General features: G+C 45.0%; 1 protein-coding gene across 1 annotated transcript in view; it reads right to left on the reverse strand.

The window, feature by feature from the left end:
* Positions 1 to 27,285, reverse strand: part of me1 (malic enzyme 1, NADP(+)-dependent, cytosolic) — a 167,971-nt gene that overhangs the window by 31,644 nt on the left and 109,042 nt on the right. The window contains exons 4-5 of the mRNA XM_083641731.1: positions 7,641 to 7,716; positions 5,427 to 5,588 (exon numbers count right to left, since the gene is read on the reverse strand). Of these exons, the coding sequence (XP_083497857.1) occupies positions 5,427 to 5,588; positions 7,641 to 7,716 (238 nt within the window). The remainder of the gene's footprint in view (positions 1 to 5,426; positions 5,589 to 7,640; positions 7,717 to 27,285) is intronic.

The following is a 27,285-nucleotide window of genomic DNA, read 5'->3' on the forward strand; positions in this document are numbered from 1 at the left end:
CATTACCTGCCCTGTACCCTTCCTGTTACGTTCATTACCTGCCCTGTACCCTTCCTGTTACGTTCATTACCTGCCCTGTACCCTTCCTGTTACGTTCATTACCCGCCCTGTACCCTTCCTGTTACTTTCATTACCCACCCTGTACCCTTCCTGTTACGTTCATTACCTGCCCTGTACCCTTCCTGTTACATTCATTACCTGCCCTGTACCCTTCCTGTTACTTTCATTACCCACTCTGTACCCTTCCTGTTACTTTCATTACCTGCCCTGTACCCTTCCTGTTACTTTCATTACCCACTCTGTACCCTTCCTGTTACATTCATTACCTGCCCTGTACCCTTCCTGTTACTTTCATTACCCACTCTGTACCCTTCCTGTTACGTTCATTACCTGCCCTGTACCCTTCCTGTTACGTTCATTACCTGCCCTGTACCCTTCCTGTTACGTTCATTACCCGCCCTGTACCCTTCCTGTTACTTTCATTACCCACCCTGTACCCTTCCTGTTACGTTCATTACCTGCCCTGTACCCTTCCTGTTACATTCATTACCTGCCCTGTACCCTTCCTGTTACTTTCATTACCCGCTCTGTACCCTTCCTGTTACTTTCATTACCCACTCTGTACCCTTCCTGTTACTTTCATTACCCACTCTGTACCCTTCCTGTTACATTCATTACCCACTCTGTACCCTTCCTGTTACATTCATTACCCACTCTGTACCCTTCCTGTTACGTTCATTACCTGCCCTGTACCCTTCCTGTTACGTTCATTACCTGCCCTGTACCCTTCCTGTTACTTTCATTACCCGCTCTGTACCCTTCCTGTTACTTTCATTACCCGCTCTGTACCCTCCCTGTTACTTTCATTACCCGCTCTGTACCCTTCCTGTTACTTTCATTACCCGCTCTGTACCCTTCCTGTTACTTTCATTACCTGCCCTGTACCCTTCCTGTTACTTTCATTACCCACTCTGTACCCTTCCTGTTACATTCATTACCCACTCTGTACCCTTCCTGTTACTTTCATTACCCACTCTGTACCCTTCCTGTTACGTTCATTACCCGCTCTGTACCCTTCCTGTTACTTTCATTACCCGCTCTGTACCCTCCCTGTTACTTTCATTACCCGCTCTGTACCCTTCCTGTTACTTTCATTACCCGCTCTGTACCCTTCCTGTTACTTTCATTACCTGCCCTGTACCCTTCCTGTTACTTTCATTACCCACTCTGTACCCTTCCTGTTACTTTCATTACCCGCTCTGCACCCTTCCTGTTACTTTCATTACCCACTCTGTACCCTTCCTGTTACTTTCATTACCCGCTCTGTACCCTCCCTGTTACTTTCATTACCAGCTCTGTACCCTTCCTGTTACTTTCATTACCCGCTCTGTACCCTTCCTGTTACTTTCATTACCCGCTCTGTACCCTTCCTGTTACTTTCATTACCCGCTCTGTACCCTTCCTGTTACTTTCATTACCCGCTCTGTACCCTTCCTGTTACTTTCATTACCCGCTCTGTACCCTTCCTGTTACTTTCATTACCCGCTCTGTACCCTTCCTGTTACTTGCATTACCCACCCTGTACCCTTCCTGTTACTTTCATTACCCGCTCTGTACCCTTCCTGTTACTTTCATTACCCGCCCTGTACCCTTCCTGTTACATTCATTACCCGCTCTGTACCCTTCCTGTTACATTCATTACCCGCTCTGTACCCTTCCTGTTACATTCATTACCCACTCTGTACCCTTCCTGTTACATTCATTACCCGCTCTGTACCCTTCCTGTTACATTCATTACCCACTCTGTACCCTTCCTGTTACTTTCATTACCCGCTCTGTACCCTTCCTGTTACTTTCATTACCCGCTCTGTACCCTTCCTGTTACTTTCATTACCCGCTCTGTACCCTTCCTGTTACTTTCATTACCCGCTCTGTACCCTTCCTGTTACATTCATTACCCACTCTGTACCCTTCCTGTTACTTTCATTACCCGCTCTGTACCCTTCCTGTTACTTTCATTACCCGCCCTGTACCCTTCCTGTTACTTTCATTACCCGCCCTGTACCCTTCCTGTTACTTTCATTACCCGCTCTGTACCCTTCCTGTTACATTCATTACCCGCTCTGTACCCTTCCTGTTACATTCATTACCCACTCTGTACCCTTCCTGTTACATTCATTACCCGCTCTGTACCCTTCCTGTTACATTCATTACCCGCTCTGTACCCTTCCTGTTACATTCATTACCCACTCTGTACCCTTCCTGTTACTTTCATTACCCGCCCTGTACCCTTCCTGTTACTTTCATTACCCGCCCTGTACCCTTCCTGTTACTTTCATTACCCGCCCTGTACCCTTCCTGTTACTTTCATTACCCGCCCTGTACCCTTCCTGTTACTTTCATTACCGGCTCTGTACCCTTCCTGTTACTTTCATTACCCGCTCTGTACCCTTCCTGTTACTTTCATTACCCGCTCTGTACCCTTCCTGTTACGTTCATTACCCGCTCTGTACCCTTCCTGTTACTTTCATTACCCGCTCGGTACCCTTCCTGTTACTTTCATTACCCGCTCTGTACCCTTCCTGTTACTTTCATTACCCGCTCTGTACCCTTCCTGTTACTTTCATTACCCGCTCTGTACCCTTCCTGTTACTTTCATTACCCGCTCTGTACCCTTCCTGTTACTTTCATTACCCGCTCTGTACCCTTCCTGTTACTTTCATTACCCGCTCTGTACCCTTCCTGTTACTTTCATTACCCGCTCTGTACCCTTCCTGTTACTTTCATTACCCGCTCTGTACCCTTCCTGTTACTTTCATTACCCACTCTGCACCCTTCCTGTTACTTTCATTACCCGCTCTGTACCCTTCCTGTTACTTTCATTACCCGCTCTGCACCCTTCCTGTTACTTTCATTACCCGCTCTGTACCCTTCCTGTTACTTTCATTACCCGCTCTGTACCCTTCCTGTTACTTTCATTACCCGCTCTGTACCCTTCCTGTTACTTTCATTACCCACTCTGTACCCTTCCTGTTACTTTCATTACCCGCTCTGTACCCTTCCTGTTACTTTCATTACCCGCTCTGTACCCTTCCGGTTACTTTCATTACCCGCTCTGGACCCTTCCTGTTACTTTCATTACCCGCTCTGTACCCTTCCTGTTACTTTCATTACCCACTCTGTACCCTTCCTGTTACTTTCATTACCCACTCTGTACCCTTCCTGTTACTTTCATTACCCGCTCTGTACCCTTCCTGTTACTTTCATTACCCGCTCTGTACCCTTCCTGTTACTTTCATTACCCGCTCTGTACCCTTCCTGTTACTTTCATTACCCGCTCTGTACTCTTCCTGTTACTTTCATTACCCGCTCTGTACCCTTCCTGTTACTTTCGTTCCTTCATTTTGCTGTCAAATGCATCTAACCCAAGCACAACCTCTCATCCCTACGGTAATTCTCGTCAGACAGTTCCTTGGACTGAAACTCAGCTCTAGGGACTGAGTCATGTGAGGAGTGGAGATCTGCTCTAGGAAAATAGATGAAGGATGGCTTCTGACAGGCTGAGCTCAGCTGTGCCTGGGCAGCAGACATCTGGGGCTGCCACTCCCTTGGTCAAGGCCAGGATGACATGGAGAAAGTTATATATATATATAGAAAGATACACAAACTATTCTTAGTCCACTCCGGCTTAAGACTACAGACACACGTGCTACCCTGCCCGCAGCAAGGATCATCTTTCATACTAAAAGAGAAGACACTACCATGGAGAACAGAGACCATAGGTGGGTAACTGTGGCCATGTTCAGCTCAGTGGCCTTGTGGTCTGAGTGTCCGCCCTGAGACTGGGAGGTTGTGAGTTCGATCCCCGGCCGAGTCATACCAAAGACTATAAAAATGGGACCCATTGCCTCCCTGCTTGGCACTCAGCATCAAAGGGTTGGAATTGGGGGGTTAAATCACCATGTGATTCCCGAGCGCGGCGCACGCTGCCGCTCACCGCTCCCCCAGGGGATGGGTCAAATGCGGAGAACAAATTTCGCACACTCAGGTGTGTGACAATCGTTGTGACTTTACCTTTACCTTTACTTTATGTTGGCTGGTACTGTCACTGGCTGGCAGGGTGGAGAGGTGTTTTTCTGAGCTGGCATCTGTGAATGGAGCTGCTTACCTCACTTATGTAAAGGGTGTTTCCTGGTTGAAAAGTGTGAGATTTGTGTTTTCTTTCCTTGGCCTGTTCATGGGAACTGTAAGCAGGGCCTACCTGGTTACGGTTGACTAAGAATATTTCCCTTCTGGCATATCATGCACTCGTCATGGGTTTAAAAATGATGGGGCTTGGGGCAGTAGGGTGGTGCAGCGAGCAGGGAAACCGTTTTCTCAACTGGGAGGCCCAGGTCCTAAAGCCCCTGTGACTTTCTTATTTACAGTATATCCCATTTATCCAGTTATTACTAACTGCTGCAACAACCCAGTTTCTCCATGGGGATCATTAGAGTTATCAAGTCGAATGCCAAGCATCTGCCCTGCTGTGTCCTAGAGCAAGCCGCTGGATCCCTACCAGCTCCAGAAGCACTGTAGCTGGCCCTGACCTGTGACCTCCTTGTGGAGGATGGCAAGCAATGAGAAAAGCACACAATTTCCCTTGGTTTCACACTGCACTCTAGATGAGTGGTTCTCAAACTTTTTCAGGTCAAAGACCCCTAAACTTACACAAATTGGACCACAGACACCCAGTTAATAAGATTTCCTGGGTCCCCCAAGGGGACCCTGGGACAAAGAAAAATATGTTTTATTGTAGAAATTCTATGAAACCCATTATCAAAATAGTCATACATTCTGTCATTGTGTTACTTGTGGATGGAATTATAGTGAAAATAAGTGATCCCCCTTTTTTGGGGGGACCCCCTGGAACCTCCAGGGGACCCCACTTGGAGAACCACTGCTCTAGATGACGTTTGAACTCTCCGTTTTGCTAATCCTCATATATTACAAAATGAATGTATGACAAAAATAGCATATAACAGCTTATAGTTGAGTAACTATGGAATGAATTTTTCTTTCTAGCTGAAAAACCTTCTCTAAGAATTTATAAAAAAGCCCTTAAGGAACTCTTAATTACTTCTGAAAATACATAAAAATCTTTCTTCTTCTGTATCTTGCTCTATTTCTCTTTCTTCTTTTTAATTTGTTACTGTGTATGTATAAACATTTGAACTGTTAAATGAGGTGGAGTGCGCCTTATAAGCCCTCTGGGTTTTCTTTGCCTCCTCCTGCACAGTACTCCTGTCTGTATTTTAGCTCTGTAAATATCTCATCTGACTTGTCATTTGAACTGTCATAATAGTGCCTTTGTTTTGTTTCTACTGTGCGAATAAATAAAACCTAAAACCTAAAACCTAACTAGCTGTATTTAGATGTCTACTTGCCTCATTGTCTGTGCCCACATCCAGCATGACGGGCAGACACTGCTGTGGTGGCATGCCTCCGCAGGCTGTGTAGAGGGCCAGCTTGCCCACAGGTATGCCCATGCCATAGCAGCCCAGGTCTCCCAGCCCCAAGATCCTCTCTCCGTCCGTTACACACACAGCCTGTCAATCATCAAAACAGTCACTCACAAAGCACAGTAGCCACAACGACCACCTGAATCATCGCTTTAATTGGTATAATTGGTCTTAGCACCAGTGTTGAGGGGTAACTCATTACAAAAGTAACATATTACATGTAATATATTACTTTTAGCAGTAACTCAGTAATATAACTTATTACAAATAGGGTTCAGTAATATTATACCAGTTACTTTGTCAAGTAACACAAGTTACAAATTGAGTAAAAAGAAATTCTCCATCAAAGCACAATAAAGATACAATCATTTCCTAATCAAATTGTGTGTTCTTATGCATATAACCACTGTACATGACAATAAAGGAAAAAGATAACATTTAGAATCTTGGACGGTTTACACTGACTTCAAGACGGTTGAAATTATTTTTCGGGATGGTTTGACGGGGCGGCGATGTCATTCTGCTACTGTTATTTTGGTGAAAGTAATGCAAAAGTAGTGTAATAAGTAACAAGTTACTCTACACAGACACAGTAATATGTTAGTAATATTGTAAACTAACATATTACTTTCAAATGACAGTAACTAGTAATATGTAGTATACTGTATTACATTTTTAAAGTAACTTTCCCAACATTGCTGTAAATAGATGGCTGTCACGGGCACGGCATAGTGTTGTGTAGCGTAACTAAAAGCAATACAGCTGTACTGACTTTCTATTTTTGTTAATTACACGTAATACATGATTTAAACATAAAATAAATAAATAAACCAGCCTTCCAGCTCTGCCTCCATGTCTCATTAACTCATAATACTGTTTCACCAAAACAAGTCTGCCCATGCCAGCCGCCCACCAACAGAATGTTTTTTTCCGCCCTATAGGCCTGGCTCTGCTACTGCCTGCTCACGCTCTCCTGGCTTTCCACTCACTACTCACTTTAATCATTAAGCAATATAAGCTCTGTTGGGCAGAATTCACCACGTGAAACAAATCGATTGTGTAACATTAATATCATCAGCAGAAGTGTTTGATCTCAAATGTTCCCAATTCAGTGTTTCTCTTTTCCGTGATTAGTGTGACGCAGACGACTCTGGCACAGAGATTTTATAGCCTTGTTCCTCCCATCAGACAACCTCAATATGACAACTGTTTTTAATGCATAATGACCATATTTATCACCATTCAAGTATTGCTCGTTATCGTGTATATGGACATGTGACAGAAAATCAGCCAAAGGCTTATCAAGTGAATGTCTGCCTTGGCTCTCGTTTGCCCTCTCTCTATTGAAATGTTGTAAGTAGGGCATATTTGGCGAGTTTACGATAAGACCACTCTCACAATGAGAGGCAGCATGACAGCGCTGAGGTAAATGCCATGCTGTTGACAGCAGTGAACAGGTGGCTCCTGCTGCAGGTAGGCTATATCTGACTCTGAGATGCCAGGAATGCCTGGTGGTTTCGTCATGCTGCATATGACTAGATCATGACTTGCACATACCGTAGCTGCCCTATATAAGAGCTTTGACTAAGAATACGGCAACTTTTGGGGAGATTTGCCAATCGTGCCTGTATGGACGGTTACCGGAGGTAACACGGGGGTGCGAACCTGCGACCCTCATGTTGGTAGGCAGGGAATCTACCGCTACACTACCCGGACGCCCATTAGTTTAGTTATTAAGTTATTAAAGTTATTACATTTTACCAATCACCTTAACAAAATTCCCAGACTTGGCTGCATTTAAGATTACTTACCATTTAGCTTTAGGCCTATTATAAGTTCTAATTTTTTCATTTTGTTATACAGGTATAATCTTACTGTGTTATGTTCTCATCACAACAGGGAAGTTGACCAATGGGCCAATATCCCAAAAACCTGGGAGTTTTACATTGTACTCATAATGATACTCGTACTACACTCATAGTGAAAAAGGAACAGTGCCCTAGGCTCTCCCCAGGGTTTTGTGATGTGGTAATGCTACAACAACATTAAATATATCAAATACTACTCCTGTATGAGGTGATGTAATGCCACTGTTTGAGGCAGTTGAAGGTATGAAGCCTCATTTGAGGTATACTTTACCCTGATGTCCTTTTCTGGCCAGCTCTGGAGTAGTGTAGAAATGTGACCACGGTCATGAATAGTGATGAATAGCCCCCTGGAACAGAACAAACAGAAGAAATGAAGTTAGCAAATCATTTCAACTAAAGGTTTCCACATTACTTTGAACATAATAGGCATCATGCGATTCCAAATAAGTCGTGGACCCATTGTATAAATGATGACCACTATTCCTTACAAAAATAAAACTTTCTTTTAATCTCAAATGCCTATTTGGAACTACAGAGGATTTGAAGTAAAAACAACTTTAAGCTCTACTTCAGAGACTGTTTGAAGTTGGTGCTGCTTCTGTTGTGCTTTCCTTTCTTCTAACCAAAACTGAACTTTATAGAATACTAATAGCACCTGAGATATTAATGTTGATCCCAGAGCCCAGGTCCTCTGTGGGGAATCCATCTTCGACCCCTGAAGCACACCAACTATTCATTCATCTTGCTACCACCAATCCCCCCTTCCTTCCCTCACTCCCTCCATAGCAGATGTCCTTTGCTCCAGGACAATCCCAGAATACAGAGATAATCTCCATGCATGGGTTCCAGCTCCAGTGTCTACCAATCCAACAAAACCATCTGGCTATGGTGTGAAGCATGTGTGAAGCAGCAGCGGTTTTAGACCCTTTTTGAAAAAATAATAATCTGAGCCCACCCAAAAAATACTAGACATCCAGACAAATCCGTAGGTACCAGCCATGTTATGCTAGCTCGCTGGGAAGCGGGTGGAACATATCTTCAAAGTCGGCAAAGTTTTTGACAAATGTGGGCATGACTCTTCAATTGGGTGCCTTGACCTCTCACATCAAGATATCTGAATGAAATTGGGCTCATTAGAACCACATGAGTCTTAGCTTTACAGCCATGTCTGACATTATGTCACCTACATAGGGTATATGAGCTACATGGTCCTAAAGACAGTGTTCTGGATCCAGCGAAAATATGTTATTGTTGCCTTTTTTGTTTCCCGATTTCTGCATACTGTGGTGCCAAAGCAGTCATGGAATTGTATAATTTGGGTATGGCTACAAAGCTGAGACTCCTATGATTCCAAAGAGCCCACTCACTAAAACCACCCCTGGTGTGATGGCAACATCTCCTCCATATGTCAGTGAAAGTTTCAAAAAATCACTATTTACAAAGAATCTGCTCATAAAGTAAAAACAGTGACCCGTCCCAGGTCAACGGCGGTGGGAGGAAACAGTGGGGAAACGTTAAAGAGTGTTTATGCGAAGGTATGTGAGGGAAATATAGCAAGCTAAAAAGAAAGGCATAAAAGTGTCACATAAAAATGCTTTGATAACCCAGGAATGAGGCAAGCTACACTGTCAGCGCTGCCTGGGCTTCCACTTAGCCGTTCCCTTCAGTGAAGACCTTTCTCACGTAACAATATCAATATCCAATTATCCAATTATGATTATGCACATCATAATCGTTATTATTATTTCTCACGTAACAATATCAGCAATCATCATGTAAAAATCCGCAAGTGTAAAAGTCCTCAGATGAATCCCATCTCTATGTGTCAGATAGCCACGTAAAACCACATAGGCCACTATACTGGAAGAAAAATCTATGTCAATATTTGGATGTCAAGAAGAAATTGGCAGAGTAGCTATGAAATAACTCAAGTTCAACAGAATGACGTGAGATCGTTCCACCTGAGAAAGTTAAAACTATTCAACTTTATGGAAAATATTTTGTGGAACTTTATGCAAATAGAAACATTTGAGACTTGCCCTGTGGTCATGCATAAAAGTATGTGAAGGATGTGTGTGTGTGTGTGTGTGTGTGTGTGTGTGTGTGTGTGTGTGTGCGTGCGTGCGTGCGTGCGTGCGTGCGTGCGTGCGTGCGTGCGTGCGTGCTGGGGAGCACAGCTGGTGGATGATCAGTCGGTGTTAGGGCCACATTTCTTCAGTGAAAAGGTGAAGGAGCTCACACATGGCAACACACATCAGCTGCCTCAGGCTCGACATGTGTGGCCTCCAAATGTAAACACTGTGTGTCCTCATCCTTCCACTGGCTGATTCTCTGATGAGTTAGCCTGTCATCATAAAGGCCTGCAAGCTTTTCAGCTATTCTCAATGGTTTGGTGGCAGCAGGAAGGTGTCTAACCAAACTACACGCCCTGCCTTTTGGCCCGTAGCTTGTTTAGAGGTGTTCTGCTGGGCACTCCAATTTGAACATGTCTCTCAACTTTAGACCTGCCACACATTACGTCAATGCAAAAATAGTCCTTGAACAGGCAGCTATTGGACGAGATCTTACAAGTGTCTGTGCTCTGTTCTCCCTGGGAGGACGATGTACTCAGAGCCTCCGTTTAAGAATGGGCTCCTCAATCCTCTTCAAGAGCAGGCAGAGCCATCGTTAACTTCCTCTTCACCATTTTCCATCACATTACACCATTTGTCACTTCAGATTAGCTAGTGAACACTTCATCTATGAAGTGTTATGCTTGGATGTTGTTGTCAAACTTTGTGTTGCATAGCAATGAGAATGACGTCATGCTCCTTGTGCCCTTTGAGTTTGTGTTTCCAACCATGAAATAGTGAAGAAAACAACATCAGAAAACAGTGAATGTAAATTAAAGTTCAAGAGAGAGAAAAAATGCAAGATTGAATGAAGGAGAGAGAGAGAGAACAAGGGGACGAAAGGAAGGGAACATTGTCAGTCTTGAAGCTATTACTGTGAGTGACAGGCATGTCAGGGTTACTGTGAGTGACAGGCATGTCAGGGTTACTGTGAGTGACAGGCATGTCAGAGTTACTGTGAGTGACAGGCATGTCAGGGTTACTGTGAGTGACAGGCATGTCAGGGTTACTGTGAGTGACAGGCATGTCAGAGTTACTGTGAGTGACAGGCATGTCAGAGTTACTGTAAGTGACAGGCATGTCAGGGTTACTGTAAGTGACAGGCATGTCAGGGTTACTGTGAGTGACAGACATGTCAGAGTTACTGTGAGTGACAGGCATGTCAGGGTTACTGTGAGTGACAGGCATGTCAGAGTTACTGTGAGTGACAGGCATGTCAGAGTTACTGTGAGTGACAGGCATGTCAGAGTTACTGTAAGTGACAGGCATGTCAGACGTACTGTAAGTGACAGGCATGTCAGAGGTACTGTAAGTGACAGGCATGTCAGAGGTACTGTAAGTGACAGACATGTCAGAGGTACTGTAAGTGACAGGCATGTCAGAGTTACTGTAAGTGACAGACATGTCAGAGGTACTGTAAGTGACAGGCATGTCAGAGGTACTGTAAGTGACAGGCATGTCAGAGGTACTGTAAGTGACAGGCATGTCAGAGGTACTGTAAGTGACAGACATGTCAGAGGTACTGTAAGTGACAGGCATGTCAGAGGTACTGTAAGTGACAGGCATGTCAGAGGTACTGTAAGTGACAGACATGTCAGAGGTACTGTAAGTGACAGGCATGTCAGACGTACTGTAAGTGACAGGCATGTCAGAGGTACTGTGAGTGACAGGCATGTCAGACGTACTGTAGGTGACAGGCATGTCAGAGGTACTGTAAGTGACAGGCATGTCAGAGGTACTGTAGGTGACAGGCATGTCAGACGTACTGTAGGTGACAGGCATGTCAGACGTACTGTAGGTGACAGGCATGTCAGAGTTACTGTAAGTGACAGGCATGTCAGAGTTACTGTAAGTGACAGGCATGTCAGAGTTACTGTAAGTGACAGGCATGTCAGAGTTACTGTAAGTGACAGGCATGTCAGAGGTACTGTGAGTGACAGGCATGTCAGACGTACTGTAGGTGACAGGCATGTCAGACGTACTGTAGGTGACAGACATGTCAGAGTTACTGTAAGTGACAGGCATGTCAGAGTTACTGTAAGTGACAGGCATGTCAGAGGTACTGTGAGTGACAGGCATGTCAGAGTTACTGTAAGTGACAGGCATGTCAGAGTTACTGTAAGTGACAGGCATGTCAGACGTACTGTAGGTGACAGACATGTCAGAGTTACTGTGAGTGACAGGCATGTCAGACGTACTGTAGGTGACAGACATGTCAGACGTACTGTAAGTGACAGGCATGTCAGAGTTACTGTAAGTGACAGGCATGTCAGAGGTACTGTGAGTGACAGGCATGTCAGACGTACTGTAGGTGACAGGCATGTCAGACGTACTGTAAGTGACAGGCATGTCAGAGTTACTGTAAGTGACAGGCATGTCAGAGTTACTGTGAGTGACAGGCATGTCAGAGGTACTGTAAGTGACAGGCATGTCAGAGGTACTGTAAGTGACAGACATGTCAGAGTTACTGTGAGTGACAGGCATGTCAGAGGTACTGTAAGTGACAGGCATGTCAGACGTACTGTAAGTGACAGGCATGTCAGAGTTACTGTAAGTGACAGGCATGTCAGAGTTACTGTGAGTGACAGGCATGTCAGACGTACTGTAGGTGACAGGCATGTCAGACGTACTGTAAGTGACAGGCATGTCAGAGTTACTGTAAGTGACAGGCATGTCAGAGTTACTGTGAGTGACAGGCATGTCAGAGTTGCAGAGGGCAAACAAAGGTCACTAGACCAAAACATCCGTCATCCATCACTTTTAAATGCTCCGGCAATGAACCGGCCACAGAGGTCAGCCATTTAACAGCGCTGGGCGGCACTAACGATCTCTAAGGCACCACTTAGCTTTCAACTATCGGTGATCAAACACACACATCTGCACACACGTCCTGCTTCAAATGTACCATGAGTGGAACGAGTGTGAATGACGTTTGCACAGCTGTAAGGGACCGTTAGCATGCGCTGCCTGTATGCACTGTATGTGTGCGTGAGAGAGTGTGTGTGTGGCCTGCTCTGTGTGTGTGTGTGTGTGTGTTTGCCTGGAGTGGACCTGAAGCCTAGAGGACTTGAGCCACTGCCAATTACAGCGTTATGAAGGATTGTGGCGGAAAGATGGGGTCTAAAAGGCCAGAAGGGGCGACCCCAAAACACGACTGTTGGAAAACAACTGCTTGAGACGAATCAAAGTAGACAGGCAGACTGACATTCAATTCAATTGAATTCTTTATTTCAGACCCAGGGAGATCCATATCACAGTAAGAAACAGTAAAACAGCACAGTGCAAAATGAGAAAATAACAACAAAAGGGAAACATGCAAGGCCTTCCACAATGTTCAACGCCTAATATAAAGACATGTTCAATGCCTAACATACAGACATGTTCAATGCCTAACATACAGACATGTTCAACGCCTAATATACAGACATGTTCAATGCCTAACATACAGACATGTTCAATGCCTAACATACAGACATGTTCAATGCCTAACATACAGACATGTTCAATGCCTAACATACAGACATGTTCAATGCCTAACATACAGACATGTTCAATGCCTAACATACAGACATGTTCAATGCCTAACATACAGACATGTTCAATGCCTAACATACAGACATGTTCAATGCCTAACATACAGACATGTTCAATGCCTAACATACAGACATGTTCAATGCCTAACATACAGACATGTTCAATGCCTAACATACAGACATGTTCAATGCCTAATATACAGACATGTTCGCCAATGGTTCCACAGTCTGGAAAAGAATCTGACAGAACTTCGTACAGGGTTAGTCAGGACAGCAATGAGGTCATTTTCTGACACAGATGCCCTACACATAAATGTATACATCAGATTCCGCAGGACAGCAGAGCAGGTAGGTACTCTGATACTAACAAACATATGACCATACTGTGAACATATTCTCAGAAGCTGTTGTGAGACCAGCACTATACGGGCTAAGGATGACCAGGTCATCTGCATACATAAGGTGATCTATTAACAAGTCACCAACCCTACAGCCCGTACCATATGCATTTAAGATCAAAGATAAGCCGTTCATTATACAAATTAAAAAGTGCAGGAGACAGAATTCCACCCTGGTGGAAGGGAGCAGATGATGTCACATTCCCCCATTTCACTCTCATTGTCTGATGTGCATTAAAAAAAAAACGGACGAGATGTCAGGAGTGCCTGTGATGCCTTTTATTGTGTTTACATCATGGTCAACAGTCAAACACACACATTCTCATAACACACCAACTCCTCCCTGAACTATAGATAGTATAGTAACTACAGTATCTCCGTGTTATATGCTCATCTGCAGTGTATCATCTGAAGTCAGAAAATACACTGTTTTGAATCCATCTTCACCGTGCTTAGTCTGTTAGGATCATGGTGATCTTATCAAAGCAAGATTTGGGAATTGGATCACTGACAGTATATAGAGACTGTCAAGGGGATGTGTATCATATGAAAGTGTTTCGCCTCAAACCCGCTGACCTTGTGAGTAGGAGTGACTGTTAGAAAGAGAGAGATGGTGGAGGGGGAAGAGATTTGAGAGATATTGTCTACTTCTCCTCTGAGAGACAGTTTGCGATTTAGACCTTCAGACATTTTAGCGAGGTGAGGTCATTTTGCCGGTTCTCACTTGTTCTAGGACGGCGATCCTCAAAGTCCGGACTCCGGTCCGCATCCGGACCGAGACGCCGTCCTATCCGGACCGAGCCCTATAACCTACAAATCATTGATAACTTACATTTTCACGGAGCTTTTCTATTTTAACCGCCACATGCTTTTCTAATCTTTACGGTAATACTGGTTCATCTGCCAGGAAGCTCACAGACCAATGAATGCGCTGTAAATCATCGCACGTGATGCTACTCGGCCAATCAAATAAGCGAATCGTTTCTCCCTGTCGTTTCCTAGTGCTGCTGTGAGAGTGACACATGGACGGAGGGGATGATAGAAGTAATTTCATATGGCGTGGTCAAAACAAATGACTCTTACATGTCCATTCATTGTTCCTATGGGCAGTTCAAAACCAGTATGTCTCGGTTGAAGTGCGATCCGATCCTGACCTGTCTATGGAAGCGCCACACATGAGCAAGCACACACACACCAGCGCGCACACACATTCACTTGCCCGACGGAGAAGTTTGCATTGGGAACGCTCGACAGACAGACACGGACAGACAGAGGGGGCAGACGGATAGATTGATATATATATGGATGGATGGATAGATAGATAGATAGACAGATAGATAGATAGATAGATAGATAGATAGATAGATAGATAGATAGATAGATAGATAGATAGATAGATAGATAGATAGATAGATAGATAGATAGATAGATAGATAGCTCACTTCTCTAAAGAGAAAAGGTGGAGCCGGAGGTTTGTTGGCTTGATTTAACAGTCAGTTGTATACAGACATTGTACCATTAGGCTACTTTAGTCATTGAGTTCAATGGCACTGAATCATAATGCAAGCTACGTTACAATGTTCCGGACCTTTGCTTAAGGAAATTTTCTCGAACTGGACCTCTTTGAATTTTAATTGAGTGCCCCTGTTCTAGGAGGTAGTTTAGGGTTATCAATCTGTGATCTTCAATGCATTCCAGGAGTTATTTTGTGATGAGGAATTGCAATTTACATTTTTGGTGTGCCCACTTCCCCTCAACCTGCCACCTCATGTACTTCTATTAGTGATTGCCTACATTTCCCAGAATGCCTTTTGACACCCCCCAGAGAAGAGGTTTGAATTTATATTTATTTGATGAAAGGTGGGGGTACGGGCATATAAACAGAGAGTTTTTCCAGTTGAGAAAAGGTGGTACTGTCAATTGTTCAAATTACAAAAAAGCCTAAACTCAACATGTCTTGTGGCGGCATTGCATTCTCGTCCATGTACAGTATGCTACTGCGGGTGGAGATATTGGTATCACTGTCTCTTCCACAATGGATTTGTCCTTGTAGGTTTGCTGGATGTCGGTAGAAAATGGTCTAGAAAGAAGCCCTGACTCCTTGATTGTGAGGGACTGATACCGAAACCTGATATTTACTGTTGATGTTTTAGGTTGTTGAAAACTTTTCCCTTATCGAACTCCATCACTGGAAATATCTGGATGTGACATGAATGATGATATCGACATTTGGCCTGTTATCAGTGGGAATACATTAATATATTGTATTATTATTATTTTCCCCATATTTTATTTTATAATTTTCAGAACATAGAAAACAAAAAACAGGCTCAGACAAAAAACAAAAACAAACAAAACATACCAACATTAATATTACAAAATGGCGCTACCAGCTGCATCAAGTTCCCATTAGTGTCCTCTAGTATGAGAGTGGCGTCAGCGGAGGACCAAAATGCGAGACTCATTAGCCAATGAACAGCCAGGAATGGGTCTTGCGCTACTTTTGCATGCTAAAATAAAGCTGATAATGTACAATTTGATTCAAGGGATGAAAAACCCTTTCAAAGTACAACACAAACTGTCTATTTTGCTGCAACTCGACAGTGCTGCTTTTTTTACTCAAGAAGAGTTCCACTTTCTACTTCCTGGAAAAAAACTGGTCCATTGGAGTGAATGGAGATGTCGGAACTCTTCTATTATACGGCTCTGGTTCCCATGTGCTTGTAAGAAATGTGTGTGGAATCCCATGCAAGGGGTCCATGAGAAGTCAGCTGAGCAAGTTACTTGTCGTTCTTAACCTCATCTAAGTAGGCTAGAAATGGGTCCCAGATGATTGTGAAATTCCTACATGAATTGGTCCTCAGGAACCAAAGTCTCTCCATATGTATAACCGAGACCATGTCCGTCAGCCACAGCTGAAAAGAAGGTGGAGAGGGGGACTTCCACTCCTTCAAAATGAGTCTCTTGGCGATAGTCGTCCCCTGCGTCAGAGACTGTTGTATAGCAGTAGGGAGGAGCAGAGAGGATTCTGAGCAGCCGAAGATGGCGAGTTCCGCCTCCGGCTGAAGGGTTATTTTATAAGCCTTAGAGTACCAATCAAATATTTTGGCCCAGAATCCAGATAGTGAAGGACAAAACCAAAAAGCATGGGATAATGTACCCTCTGACACCCGACACCTATAAATAATGGCTGTTTCCTAACCGTATTTATAAAGTGTTTCAAATGAGGTTTATGTTAGGGTAAGGCTTAAGGTTAAGGTTAGGTCAGGGTAGGGTTAGGGTTAAGCATGTAGTGTTGGGGCTTAAAGTCAGGGAATGAATGCCATCAATGGAAGGTCCTTACATATATAGACAGGTGTGTGTGTGTGTGCGTGTGCGTGTGCGTGTGCGCGCGTGTGTGTGTGTGTGTGTGTGCGCGCACGCGTGCGTGCGTGCGTGCATTCATACATGCATGTGTGTCTGGCTGCTGCTGCTGAGGTAGAGACAATGGCTAGCCTAGCCTTGTGTTCTACATCAGAGGAAGGCCACAAAGAGTGGAGCTGCCCACTGTGGCTCCTCCTGGAAGAGTGTGGCGAGAGCGGAGAGGGTAAAAGAAAACAACCTGATGGCCTGAATCAGCAGCAGTGCTGATGACCTGCAGCCCGACATAAAACACACCCCAGGGACTGTGGGGGAAGCAAAGCTGCTTTCCACACCATGACCCAAAACACACTTTGAGCCCCATAGGGAATCAGGCCTCTAAGCATTGACCCGTGTCCTGGGCAAACACCACCAGCAGGGGGGAGGGCTAGGTTAGGGTGGAGGAAGGAGGAGGGGGTGGGGGCACTCCTCACACCACCACACAACCTCATCCCTCAACACGCTGGATGCCCTTGGTTTGCCGCCACATAAGGTTGAAGTGACAGAATGGACACAAATCAGCGAGAAGGGACTGTGGAAGTGGTGGTAAAGGTCATAGTCACACGCTGTGAGCTTTCTCCAACTAATTGAGGCCGTTTCACACACATGCGGTGCGAATGCGGAGGCAGAATGCGGCACGAAATTCCGTGCGGATTTTTCGCATTGCAACCTATACACACAGGTCCGGTGCGAATTATTCGCAGTCCCATGTTCATTTTCCGTCGGCAGAAAAACAGTGTTCAGTGTAACCGGTAGTTAGTGTCCCTCCCGGGCTCCCGTCTAGTGGGACAGCATGCCTACTTGCGCAAGCTATCTACTAGTCGGCTAACGTCAGACACAGACAGACACAGCAGCGAGACGAGCCATAAAAAGCAACTGGCTAGTTAGCACTTACACGTACACAAGTGGCTAACGTTAGCTCCATCCATTTACAACAGTGGTTTACAACGTTAGCAAGTAGGAATTAGTTTCACCTACATCAATGTCTATCCAGAAAAATAAAATGCCGCAAGAAGGTTCGGCCGCGGTGTGCAAGCTTCAATTACAACTAATTAAAACATGTTTTTGCGAATGTCCGTGCCCATTATTCGCACGGAGATCCGCACTGGTGTGAAACTGCCTTTACACCCCAAAGCTGACACACCAGGCTGGTTTTCATAGTTAGGCGGAGTCTCCTGAGAAGAAGGATTTCTTTTAGTACTTTTTTAATATAACACACCTTTTTGGAGAGCTTGGTCCATATTGGTCACCTTATGCAATATGTGTTGAGAGGATTGGCACCAAAATCATCTCTAGAGATAGGTACATAGCTTTGTCCAGTGTGCATGGGCCAAACTTGCAAAAAATAGCATTGTCAAATTATCATTTTTACTACACTTTCAACCCTGCAGCACAGCTGAATTTTGTATGATCTTAAGTTAAGTAAATAAACTGTACAGCTTTTTTTTTTTACAGTGTTTACCCGGAGAGGCCAGAAACAGCTCTAAGCTGTATATTCTATCCAGCTCTGTACCTGTTGCAGCCATCAGCCAGCTGGAGCGGTCATTCTACCCAGCCAGCTGTTATTGTTAGACTAATTACTTTCTCATCAGAGCTTGTTTGTCATCTGTGAAATCCTGTACCTTATGGGTTATGCAACAAGAATGGTTGCGCAAGCCATGCACACAGTCTCTCAGATGGCGGTATGACAGTAACTTGACACTGACAGCCTCACATACAGAGAGACACAGAGACACATGTACCTCCCTGACTGATGTAATCCTAGCCTGTGTTACTCTCATGGGCTGTAGCTCTGTGGTGTTAACGACATGCACACACAGAGATGAATGGCATGTATTGCATTGAGTGTTTAGATAGAAATGTATGCGTGTATGGTGTGTGTGCCTTACTGTACAAAAGCATTATGATATCCAAAATACAGTCTGCCTTTGTCATAATAAAACACATTTATTCAAGGGACATGTAGCAATTTCCCTGGAGATTGATGAGTTTTCAAAGCAGATTCAAACAGCAGCATTACTCCAACATGAACACAGCAGCATTACTCCAACATGAACACAGCAGCATTACTCCAACATGAACACAGCAGACATCTGTGCCAGACCAGCTGCTGGGAGATGACACCTCATTTCATTCAAGCTATGAAGTTCAAGTGGCCTTGAGAGAAACAAAAACACAAAATTGCCAATAATAAGAGAATAATATTCAGCTTTTGTTGAGAGAGTTGTTCAAGCTATAAAGCTTGGCTAGGGTTCAAGCAGTCACACAGATCAAAAGGTTAGAAAGAAAGAAAAAAGAAAAGAAAAAAGTTTGATCTTGTGATGTGAGGAGTCCTAACCAGAGAAGAAGAGTGGCGAGTTTGTGACATCTCCATTCACTCCAATGGACCATTTTTTTTTCACATTGCAAAAGGAACTTTTGGCAAAAAGGAACTTCTGGGAAGTAAGGTTCTGGGATTACGCAGGGCTGTCGAGTTGTAGCAGAATGGACCGTTTGTGATGTACCTTGAAAGGGTAAGACATTTAAATAATCAAACTGTATTATCAGCTTTATTTTAGGCATTCAAATGTAGCGCGAGCACCCTTCCTGGATCCGCATTTTGGACCTCCGTTGTCGCCACTCTTACTACACCACTCTGGTCCTACCCAAAGATGAAAAGACACAGAGCCAAAGCAGAGACACAGAGAAAGAGGGGGATTTGAGACATGCACAGCTTCTCACTGACTCTTTGAAGTCGTGGTTGGACCCCGAACAATTTGCAAACCTTTCTCTCAAGGTAAACCACACGTCTTCTCTGGCCATGACATGAGGTTCGACAGTTTACTGGTTTTGGTTCCCTGCTTTAATTTGTGTTGAATATCAATTGCCCATTGGCCCATTTGCTCCTGTGTCAATAGACTGGAAAGACATCAGTATGGGCTCTAACACACATGCTGGCCAGGCTGCCTCTCTGTCATTCTATCAGGTGAATAGGACCTCCACACACACACACACACACACACACACACACACACACACACACACACACACGCACACACACACACACACACACACACACACACACACATAGTCTCTGCCACTGGATGTGGTATCTGACCACAAGCTGTAGAAAAGGACTGACAGCACAATATTGAAGCAATGAGACCGCTGGTTTCAGCTTTCTGCCTTGCTTCCATGTGTAAGTGCTACTTAATAAGCTACAGTAATGGCTTTCCATGGAAGAGAGTTAAGCTCCATTTAACACGCTAGCCAGAAACACAATACCTTCTGCAGAGTTAGGTTATTCTATAGAGACAATAAGCTTCCACTTCTGTTAACTAGAGAGACAGTCAGTTTTATTACACAGATTGGACCCATGGGCTTGTTCATACTGGCTATTTCTTCAAATAAGGACAATTAACTAAGTGAACACAAAGCAGTGTCGCTGTTGGCACATTGCAGTAACAATAACATGCTGCAGCGCCAAGTCGTTGACTAAACCAATATCAGAATATGGTGTATTTAGAAGAGCCAGAGGGTGGATGCTGGCGTTGCCAATCAATAACCATATCCATGCCAGGGTCTGGGCTGACGTAAACTCAGCTCGCCTAGTTTAAAAATAACTGCAATTGCAACGGAAAAGATGACTGTCAAAGAAACTAAATATGCAACAGAGCTCTGTCAAACAAACAACAAGAGAAAGAAAAACAAATATAAACGAAAAGGAATCTGGATAGTGGGTGAATAATTTAACATTAGCCCAACAAGCAGTTTTCTTGCGCATAAGCCTTCTCTCCCCCTCTGTCTCTCTGATGTGTAAGTCTTCTCTCCCTCTCTGTCTCTCTGATGTGTAAGTCTTCTCTCCCCCTCTGTCTCTCTGATGTGTAAGTCTTCTCTCCCTCTCTGTCTCTCTGATGTGTAAGTCTTCTCTCCCTCTCTGTCTCTCTGATGTGTAAGTCTTCTCTCCCCCTCTGTCTCTCTGATGTGTAAGTCTTCTCTCCCTCTCTGTCTCTCTGATGTGTAAGCCTTCTCTCCCTCTCTGTCTCTCTGATGTGTAAGTCTTCTCTCCCCCTCTGTCTCTCTGATGTGTAAGCCTTCTCTCCCTCTCTGTCTCTCTGATGTGTAAGCCTTCTCTCCCCCTCTGTCTCTCTGATATGTAAGCCTTCTCTCCCCCTCTGTCTCTCTGATGTGTAAGTCTTCTCTCCCCCTCTGTCTCTCTGATGTGTAAGCCTTCTCTCCCCCTCTGTCTCTCTGATGTGTAAGTCTTCTCTCCCTCTCTGTCTCTCTGATGTGTAAGTCTTCTCTCCCCCTCTGTCTCTCTGATGTGTAAGCCTTCTCTCCCCCTCTGTCTCTCTGATGTGTAAGCCTTCTCTCCCTCTCTGTCTCTCTGATGTGTAAGCCTTCTCTCCCCCTCTGTCTCTCTGATGTGTAAGTCTTCTCTCCCCCTCTGTCTCTCTGATGTGTAAGTCTTCTCTCCCCCTCTGTCTCTCTGATGTGTAAGTCTTCTCTCCCTCTCTGTCTCTCTGATGTGTAAGCCTTCTCTCCCCCTCTGTCTCTCTGATGTGTAAGCCTTCTCTCTCCCTCTGTCTCTCTGATGTGTAAGTCTTCTCTCCCCCTCTGTCTCTCTGATGTGTAAGCCTTCTCTCCCCCTCTGTCTCTCTGATGTGTAAGTCTTCTCTCCCCCTCTGTCTCTCTGATGTGTAAGTCTTCTCTCCCCCTCTGTCTCTCTGATGTGTAAGTCTTCTCTCCCCCTCTGTCTCTCTGATGTGTAAGCCTTCTCTCCCTCTCTGTCTCTCTGATGTGTAAGTCTTCTCTCCCCCTCTGTCTCTCTGATGTGTAAGTCTTCTCTCCCCCTCTGTCTCTCTGATGTGTAAGCCTTCTCTCCCTCTCTGTCTCTCTGATGTGTAAGTCTTCTCTCCCCCTCTGTCTCTCTGATGTGTAAGCCTTCTCTCCCCCTCTGTCTCTCTGATGTGTAAGTCTTCTCTCCCCCTCTGTCTCTCTGATGTGTAAGTCTTCTCTCCCCCTCTGTCTCTCTGATGTGTAAGCCTTCTCTCCCTCTCTGTCTCTCTGATGTGTAAGTCTTCTCTCCCCCTCTGTCTCTCTGATGTGTAAGTCTTCTCTCCCCCTCTGTCTCTCTGATGTGTAAGCCTTCTCTCCCTCTCTGTCTCTCTGATGTGTAAGTCTTCTCTCCCTCTCTGTCTCTCTGATGTGTAAGTCTTCTCTCCCCCTCTGTCTCTCTGATATGTAAGCCTTCTCTCCCTCTCTGTCTCTCTGATGTGTAAGTCTTCTCTCCCCCTCTGTCTCTCTGATATGTAAGCCTTCTCTCCCTCTCTGTCTCTCTGATGTGTAAGTCTTCTCTCCCCCTCTGTCTCTCTGATGTGTAAGCCTTCTCTCTCCCTCTGTCTCTCTGATGTGTAAGCCTTCTCTCCCTCTCTGTCTCTCTGATGTGTAAGTCTTCTCTCCCCCTCTGTCTCTCTGATGTGTAAGCCTTCTCTCCCCCTCTGTCTCTCTGATGTGTAAGTCTTCTCTCCCTCTCTGTCTCTCTGATGTGTAAGTCTTCTCTCCCCCTCTGTCTCTCTGATATGTAAGCCTTCTCTCCCTCTCTGTCTCTCTGATGTGTAAGTCTTCTCTCCCCCTCTGTCTCTCTGATGTGTAAGCCTTCTCTCCCTCTCTGTCTCTCTGATGTGTAAGTCTTCTCTCCCCCTCTGTCTCTCTGATGTGTAAGTCTTCTCTCCCCCTCTGTCTCTCTGATATGTAAGCCTTCTCTCCCCCTCTGTCTCTCTGATGTGTAAGCCTTCACTCTCCCTCTGTCTCTCTGATGTGTAAGCCTTCTCTCCCTCTCTGTCTCTCTGATGTGTAAGTCTTCTCTCCCCCTCTGTCTCTCTGATGTGTAAGCCTTCTCTCCCCCTCTGTCTCTCTGATGTGTAAGTCTTCTCTCCCCCTCTGTCTCTCTGATGTGTAAGTCTTCTCTCCCCCTCTGTCTCTCTGATGTGTAAGTCTTCTCTCCCTCTCTGTCTCTCTGATGTGTAAGTCTTCTCTCCCCCTCTGTCTCTCTGATGTGTAAGCCTTCTCTCCCTCTCTGTCTCTCTGATGTGTAAGTCTTCTCTCCCCCTCTGTCTCTCTGATGTGTAAGTCTTCTCTCCCCCTCTGTCACTCTGATGGGTAAGCCTTCTCTCTCCCTCTGTCTCTCTGATGTGTAAGCCTTCTCTCCCCCTCTGTCTCTCTGATGTGTAAGTCTTCTCTCCCCCTCTGTCTCTCTGATATGTAAGCCTTCTCTCCCTCTCTGTCTCTCTGATGTGTAAGCCTTCTCTCCCCCTCTGTCTCTCTGATGTGTAAGTCTTCTCTCCCCCTCTGTCTCTCTGATGTGTAAGTCTTCTCTCCCTCTCTGTCTCTCTGATGTGTAAGTCTTCTCTCCCTCTCTGTCTCTCTGATGTGTAAGCCTTCTCTCCCCCTCTGTCTCTCTGATGTGTAAGCCTTCTCTCCCCCTCTGTCTCTCTGATGTGTAAGCCTTCTCTCCCTCTCTGTCTCTCTGATGTGTAAGTCTTCTCTCCCCCTCTGTCTCTCTGATATGTAAGCCTTCTCTCCCTCTCTGATGTGTAAGCCTTCTCTCCCCCTCTGTCTCTCTGATGTGTAAGCCTTCTCTCCCCCTCTGTCTCTCTGATGTGTAAGCCTTCTCTCCCCCTCTGTCTCTCTGATGTGTAAGTCTTCTCTCCCCCTCTGTCTCTCTGATGTGTAAGTCTTCTCTCCCCCTCTGTCTCTCTGATGTGTAAGTCTTCTCTCCCCCTCTGTCTCTCTGATGTGTAAGCCTTCTCTCCCCCTCTGTCTCTCTGATGTGTAAGTCTTCTCTCCCTCTGTCTCTCTGATGTGTAAGCCTTCTCTCCCTCTGTCTCTCTGATGTGTAAGCCTTCTCTCCCCCTCTGTCTCTCTGATGTGTAAGTCTTCTCTCCCCCTCTGTCTCTCTGATGTGTAAGTCTTCTCTCCCCCTCTGTCTCTCTGATGTGTAAGTCTTCTCTCCCTCTCTGTCTCTCTGATGTGTAAGTCTTCTCTCCCTCTCTGTCTCTCTGATGTGTAAGTCTTCTCTCCCTCTCTCCCTCTCTGATGTGTAAGTCTTCTCTCCCTCTCTGTCTCTCTGATGTGTAAGCCTTCTCTCCTCCTCTGTCTCTCTGATGTGTAAGCCTTCTCTCCCTCTCTGTCTCTCTGATGTGTAAGCCTTCTCTCCCTCTCTGTCTCTCTGATGTGTAAGCCTTCTCTCCCCCTCTGTCTCTCTGATGTGTAAGTCTTCTCTCCCCCTCTGTCTCTCTGATGTGTAAGTCTTCTCTCCCTCTCTGTCTCTCTGATGTGTAAGTCTTCTCTCCCCCTCTGTCTCTCTGATGTGTAAGTCTTCTCTCCCCCTCTGTCTCTCTGATGTGTAAGTCTTCTCTCCCCCTCTGTCTCTCTGATGTGTAAGCCTTCTCTCCCTCTCTGTCTCTCTGATGTGTAAGTCTTCTCTCCCCCTCTGTCTCTCTGATGTGTAAGCCTTCTCTCCCTCTCTGTCTCTCTGATGTGTAAGTCTTCTCTCCCCCTCTGTCTCTCTGATGTGTAAGTCTTCTCTCCCTCTCTGTCTCTCTGATGTGTAAGTCTTCTCTCCCCCTCTGTCTCTCTGATGTGTAAGCCTTCTCTCCCCCTCTGTCTCTCTGATGTGTAAGCCTTCTCTCCCCCTCTGTCTCTCTGATGTGTAAGCCTTCTCTCCCCCTCTGTCTCTCTGATGTGTAAGTCTTCTCTCCCTCTCTGTCTCTCTGATGTGTAAGCAAATGTATCCTGTCATTGTTCAGTCAGAATAAGGAGCATGTGTGGATGTCTCAGGGCTATGTTTGTGTTTGTGTTGTGTGTATTTCTGTAGGAATTTGTGATTGAAGCAAGAAGTAACTGCACCCAATAATTATTGTACAACACAGAGCTCTCATCACTGGGAAATTCTCTTCCTCTCTCTTTCCTTCACTGTTTTGCTTCACTCCCCCCGTCTCTCCATACATCAGTGTCCCCTGGACAATACATTCTACTCCTCCCGTCTCTCCATACATGAGTGTCTCTGGACAATACATTATATTCCCCCGTCTCTCCATACATGAGTGTCTCTGGACAATACATTCTACTCCTCCCGTCTCTCCATACATCAGTGTCCCCTGGACAATACATTCTACTCCTCCCGTCTCTCCATACATGAGTGTCTCTGGACTAGTGTTGTCACGGTACTCGGTACTTCGGTACTTGGACGGTACTACATTGCTACGGTACTGAACGGTACCTGTTTTTCATGGTACCGAGGGTACTGAATTTACTATTTAGTTTGCCACCATGGTTTGGCTTCATGGACCCAGCCGCCAGCTAACGTGAGCCTGTCTGCCTGATCAACATACATACATACTGCGCATACAGCCCCGCGCACTTCCGGGACTACGGTGTCCCCGAACGTCCACACGTAATCGCGAACAGTCATTCACAGCTTGTAATGTTGACACGAGCAGTGCGCACTGCGCTCAGGCAGCGAAGATAATGGCTAACAGCTACAGCAGGAGTGGCTGCTCCTGTCCTATTCCAACAACTCAACTTGTTGAGAAGAAGAATGCAATATCAGTCCCCAAAGTCCCATCTGCAAAAAGTGTGAAAGGGAGTTCCAAACCAAACAGGATAACACATCCAATCTCGCCAAGCAGCTGAAAGACAGGCACCCAGACCTGTTCAAATGATTCAAGGTGGGTTACTTCTTTCAAACGGTGTAAAATAACACGTTTAACAACATATCAAACAGACCTTATCCTGTCACATTCGTTTTTGAGATAGCTGGCAATGCATTGTGTAACCAAAAAACGTTTGCGCTAACGTTAACGTAACGTGTTTTGTAATGGAATCATTATGGGACCCGGCTAATACCTGGTACAGCGTTAGCTAGCATAGTGTAACACGTGTGCAATGCAATGTTTGTAATGGAAACATTATGGGACACGGCTAATAGCCGAACTTAGCCATAGTTCAACATGGCATCAAAATAAATACAAGCTTCTTTCGGGTGAAACATGTCCGTGAATTAAAACTAGCTACATAAAATTGCTTGCACTCTACATGTGTGTATGTGCAGTTCTCTTTATCATCTTTTTATTTTAGTAAATCTCACTGACGTTACTTTCCATTTAACAGTATGCGAGAGATGAAGATGAAGAGGAAGGCACAAGTCGCGGAGCCCAAAAGACCACCCAGCAGACAATTCCTGATGTTTTTGAAAAGCAGAGGAAATATGACAAGAACTCACATGAAGCAAGAAAGTGTGATAGGGCATTGGCAGAATTCCTATGCATCGATCAAATACCAATATACACCGTTGAAAAAAAAGGATTCCAGCAATTCTGTGAAATAAATTAAATTATAATATTTAATATAATAATACAATTAAATACTTGAGGGCTACATGCCACTGGTGTTGCACTGTCTGTACTCACTGCCATACAGAGTTGAATGTAAGAAGAAGTAAGCAGAAGCACATTGTTTTGTTTTAAAGTTGAAGGCTACATGCCATTTGTTCATTGGAAATGGTTGCATATTTTAATAAAGGAGAATATGTTCAAGAAATATCAGTCTGTTTTTTTTTTACCGTGGTACCGAAATTGGTACCGAGTACCGTGGAAATTCACTAGTACCGGTACCGACTACTGAATTATTGGTACCGTGACAACACTACTCTGGACAATACATTATATTCCCCCCGTCTCTCCATACATGAGTGTCTCTGGACAATACATTCTACTCCTCCCATCTCTCCATACATGAGTGTCTCTGGACAATACATTCTACTCCTCCCATCTCTCCATACATGAGTGTCTCTGGACAATACATTATACTCCTCCCATCTCTCCATACATGAGTGTCTCTGGACAATACATTCTACTCCTCCCATCTCTCCATACATGAGTGTCTCTGGACAATACATTCTACTCCTCCTGTCTCTCCATACATGAGTGTCCCTGGACAATACATTCTACTCCTCCCATCTCTCCATACATGAGTGTCTCTGGACAATACATTCTACTCCTCCCATCTCTCCATACATGAGTGTCTCTGGACAATACATTCTACTCCTCCTGTCTCTCCATACATGAGTGTCTCTGGACAATACATTCTACTCCTCCCATCTCTCCATACATCAGTGTCCCCTGGACAATACATTCTACTCCTCCCGTCTCTCCATACATGAGTGTCTCTGGACAATACATTATATTCCCCCCGTCTCTCCATACATGAGTGTCTCTGGACAATACATTCTACTCCTCCCATCTCTCCATACATGAGTGTCCCTGGACAATACATTCTACTCCTCCTGTCTCTCCATACATGAGTGTCTCTGGACAATACATTCTACTCCTCCCATCTCTCCATACATGAGTGTCCCCTGGACAATACATTCTACTCCTCCCGTCTCTCCATACATGAGTGTCTCTGGACAATACATTATATTCCCCCTGTCT

Source organism: Poromitra crassiceps (assembly GCF_964638095.1).
Source record: "Poromitra crassiceps genome assembly, chromosome: 1".
Lineage (NCBI taxonomy): Eukaryota > Metazoa > Chordata > Actinopteri > Beryciformes > Melamphaidae > Poromitra > Poromitra crassiceps.